The sequence below is a fragment of the Ylistrum balloti genome, unplaced genomic scaffold (genome assembly GCF_031769215.1).
Source record: "Ylistrum balloti isolate Yb309-2 unplaced genomic scaffold, AGI_CSIRO_Ybal_v1 Utg369982, whole genome shotgun sequence".
Lineage (NCBI taxonomy): Eukaryota > Metazoa > Mollusca > Bivalvia > Pectinida > Pectinidae > Ylistrum > Ylistrum balloti.
In genome coordinates this window covers 13,032-14,643 of record NW_026782069.1, presented here as the reverse complement: position 1 = coordinate 14,643, position 1,612 = coordinate 13,032, and the positions used below count along the sequence as shown (strand labels likewise).

Sequence of the window (1,612 nt, the reverse complement as noted above, 5' to 3'; positions counted from 1 at the left end):
GATTGTCCAACAAGGTATCCGCTCGGGGACTGTCGGTCACTCGGGGACTGTCCGTCATTCTGGGACTGGTCTGTCCGTCACTCGGGGACTTTCAGTCACTTGGGGACTGTCCGTCACTCTGGGACTGTCCGTCACTCGGGGACTTTCAGTCACTCGGGGACTGTCCGTCACTCCGGGACTGTCCGTCACTCTGGGACTGGACTGTCCGTCACTCTGGGACTGTCCGTCACTCGGGGACTTTCAGTCACTCGGGGACTGTCCGTCACTCTGGGACTGGTCTGTCCGTCACTCGAGGACTTTCAGTCACTCTGTGACTGTCCGTCACTCTGGGACTGTCCGTCACTCTGGGACTTTCAGTCACTCGGGGACTGTCCGTCACTCTGGGACTTTCAGTCGCTCGGAGACTGTCCGTCACTCTTGGACTTTCAGTCACTCTGGGACTTGTCTGGCCGTCACTCGGGGACTGTCCGTCACTCTGGGACTGTCCGTCACTCGGGGACTTTCAGTCACTCGGGGACTGTCCGTCACTCCGGGACTGTCCGTCACTCTGGGACTGGACTGTCCGTCACTCTGGGACTGTCCGTCACTCTGGGACTGGTCTGTCCGTCACTCTGGGACTTTCAGTCGCTCGGAGACTGTCCGTCACTCTTGGACTTTCAGTCGCTCGGAGACTGTCCGTCACTCAGGGACTGTCCGTCACTCTGGGACTTTCAGTCACTCTGTGACTGGTCTGTCCGTCACTCTGGACTGTCCGTCACTCTGGGTCCGTCACTGTCCGTCACTCCGTCACTCTGGGACTGTCCGTCACTCTGGGACTTTCAGTCGCTCGGAGACTGTCCGTCACTCTGGGACTGTCCGTCACTCTGGGACTGTCCGTCACTCTGGGACTGTCCGTCACTCTGGGACTGTCCGTCACTCTGGGACTTTCAGTCGCTCGGAGACTGTCCGTCACTCTGGGACTGTCCGTCACTCTGGGACTTTCAGTCACTCGGAGACTGTCCGTCACTCTGGGACTGTCCGTCACTCTGGGACTTTCAGTCGCTCGGAGACTGTCCGTCACTCTGGCCGTCACTCTGGGACTTTCAGTCACTCTGAGAAGGCGAGTGCCGTCCCGAAGCGGGGTGCAGTCGCTCTGGGACTGTCCGTCACTCTGGGACTGTCCGTCACTCTGGGACTGTCCGTCACTCTGGGACTGGTCTGTCCGTCACTCGGGAACTTTCAGTCACTCTGGGACTGTCCGTCACTCTTGGACTGTCCGTCACTCTGGGACTTTCAGTCACTCGGAGACTGTCCGTCACTCTGGGACTTTCAGTCACTCTGGGACTGGACTGTCCGTCACTCTGGAACTGTCAGTCACTCTGGGACTGGACTGTCCGTCACTCGGGAACTTCCAGTCACTTCGGGACTTTCAGTCACTCGGGGACTGTCCGTCACTCGGGGACTGGACTGTCCGTCACTCGGGGACTGTCCGTCACTCTGGGACTGGACTGTCCGTCACTCGGGGACTTTCAGTCACTCGGGGACTGTCCGTCACTCGGGGACTTTCAGTCACTCGGGGACTGTCCGTCACTGGGGGACTTTCATTAACTCGGAGACTGTCCCTCATGGATCA

At 59.2% G+C, this 1,612-nt stretch overlaps 1 protein-coding gene across 1 annotated transcript; it reads right to left on the bottom strand.

Moving 5' to 3' along the window:
- Positions 1 to 778: 778 nt before the first annotated feature.
- On the bottom strand, positions 779 to 1,197 carry LOC132547833 (IgA FC receptor-like; the record flags this gene model as incomplete). The annotated part of the gene is made up of 1 exon (XM_060211636.1): positions 779 to 1,197. A coding segment is annotated over one exon (419 nt), but the record flags the coding sequence as incomplete, so codon positions are not given.
- Positions 1,198 to 1,612: the final 415 nt, after the last annotated feature.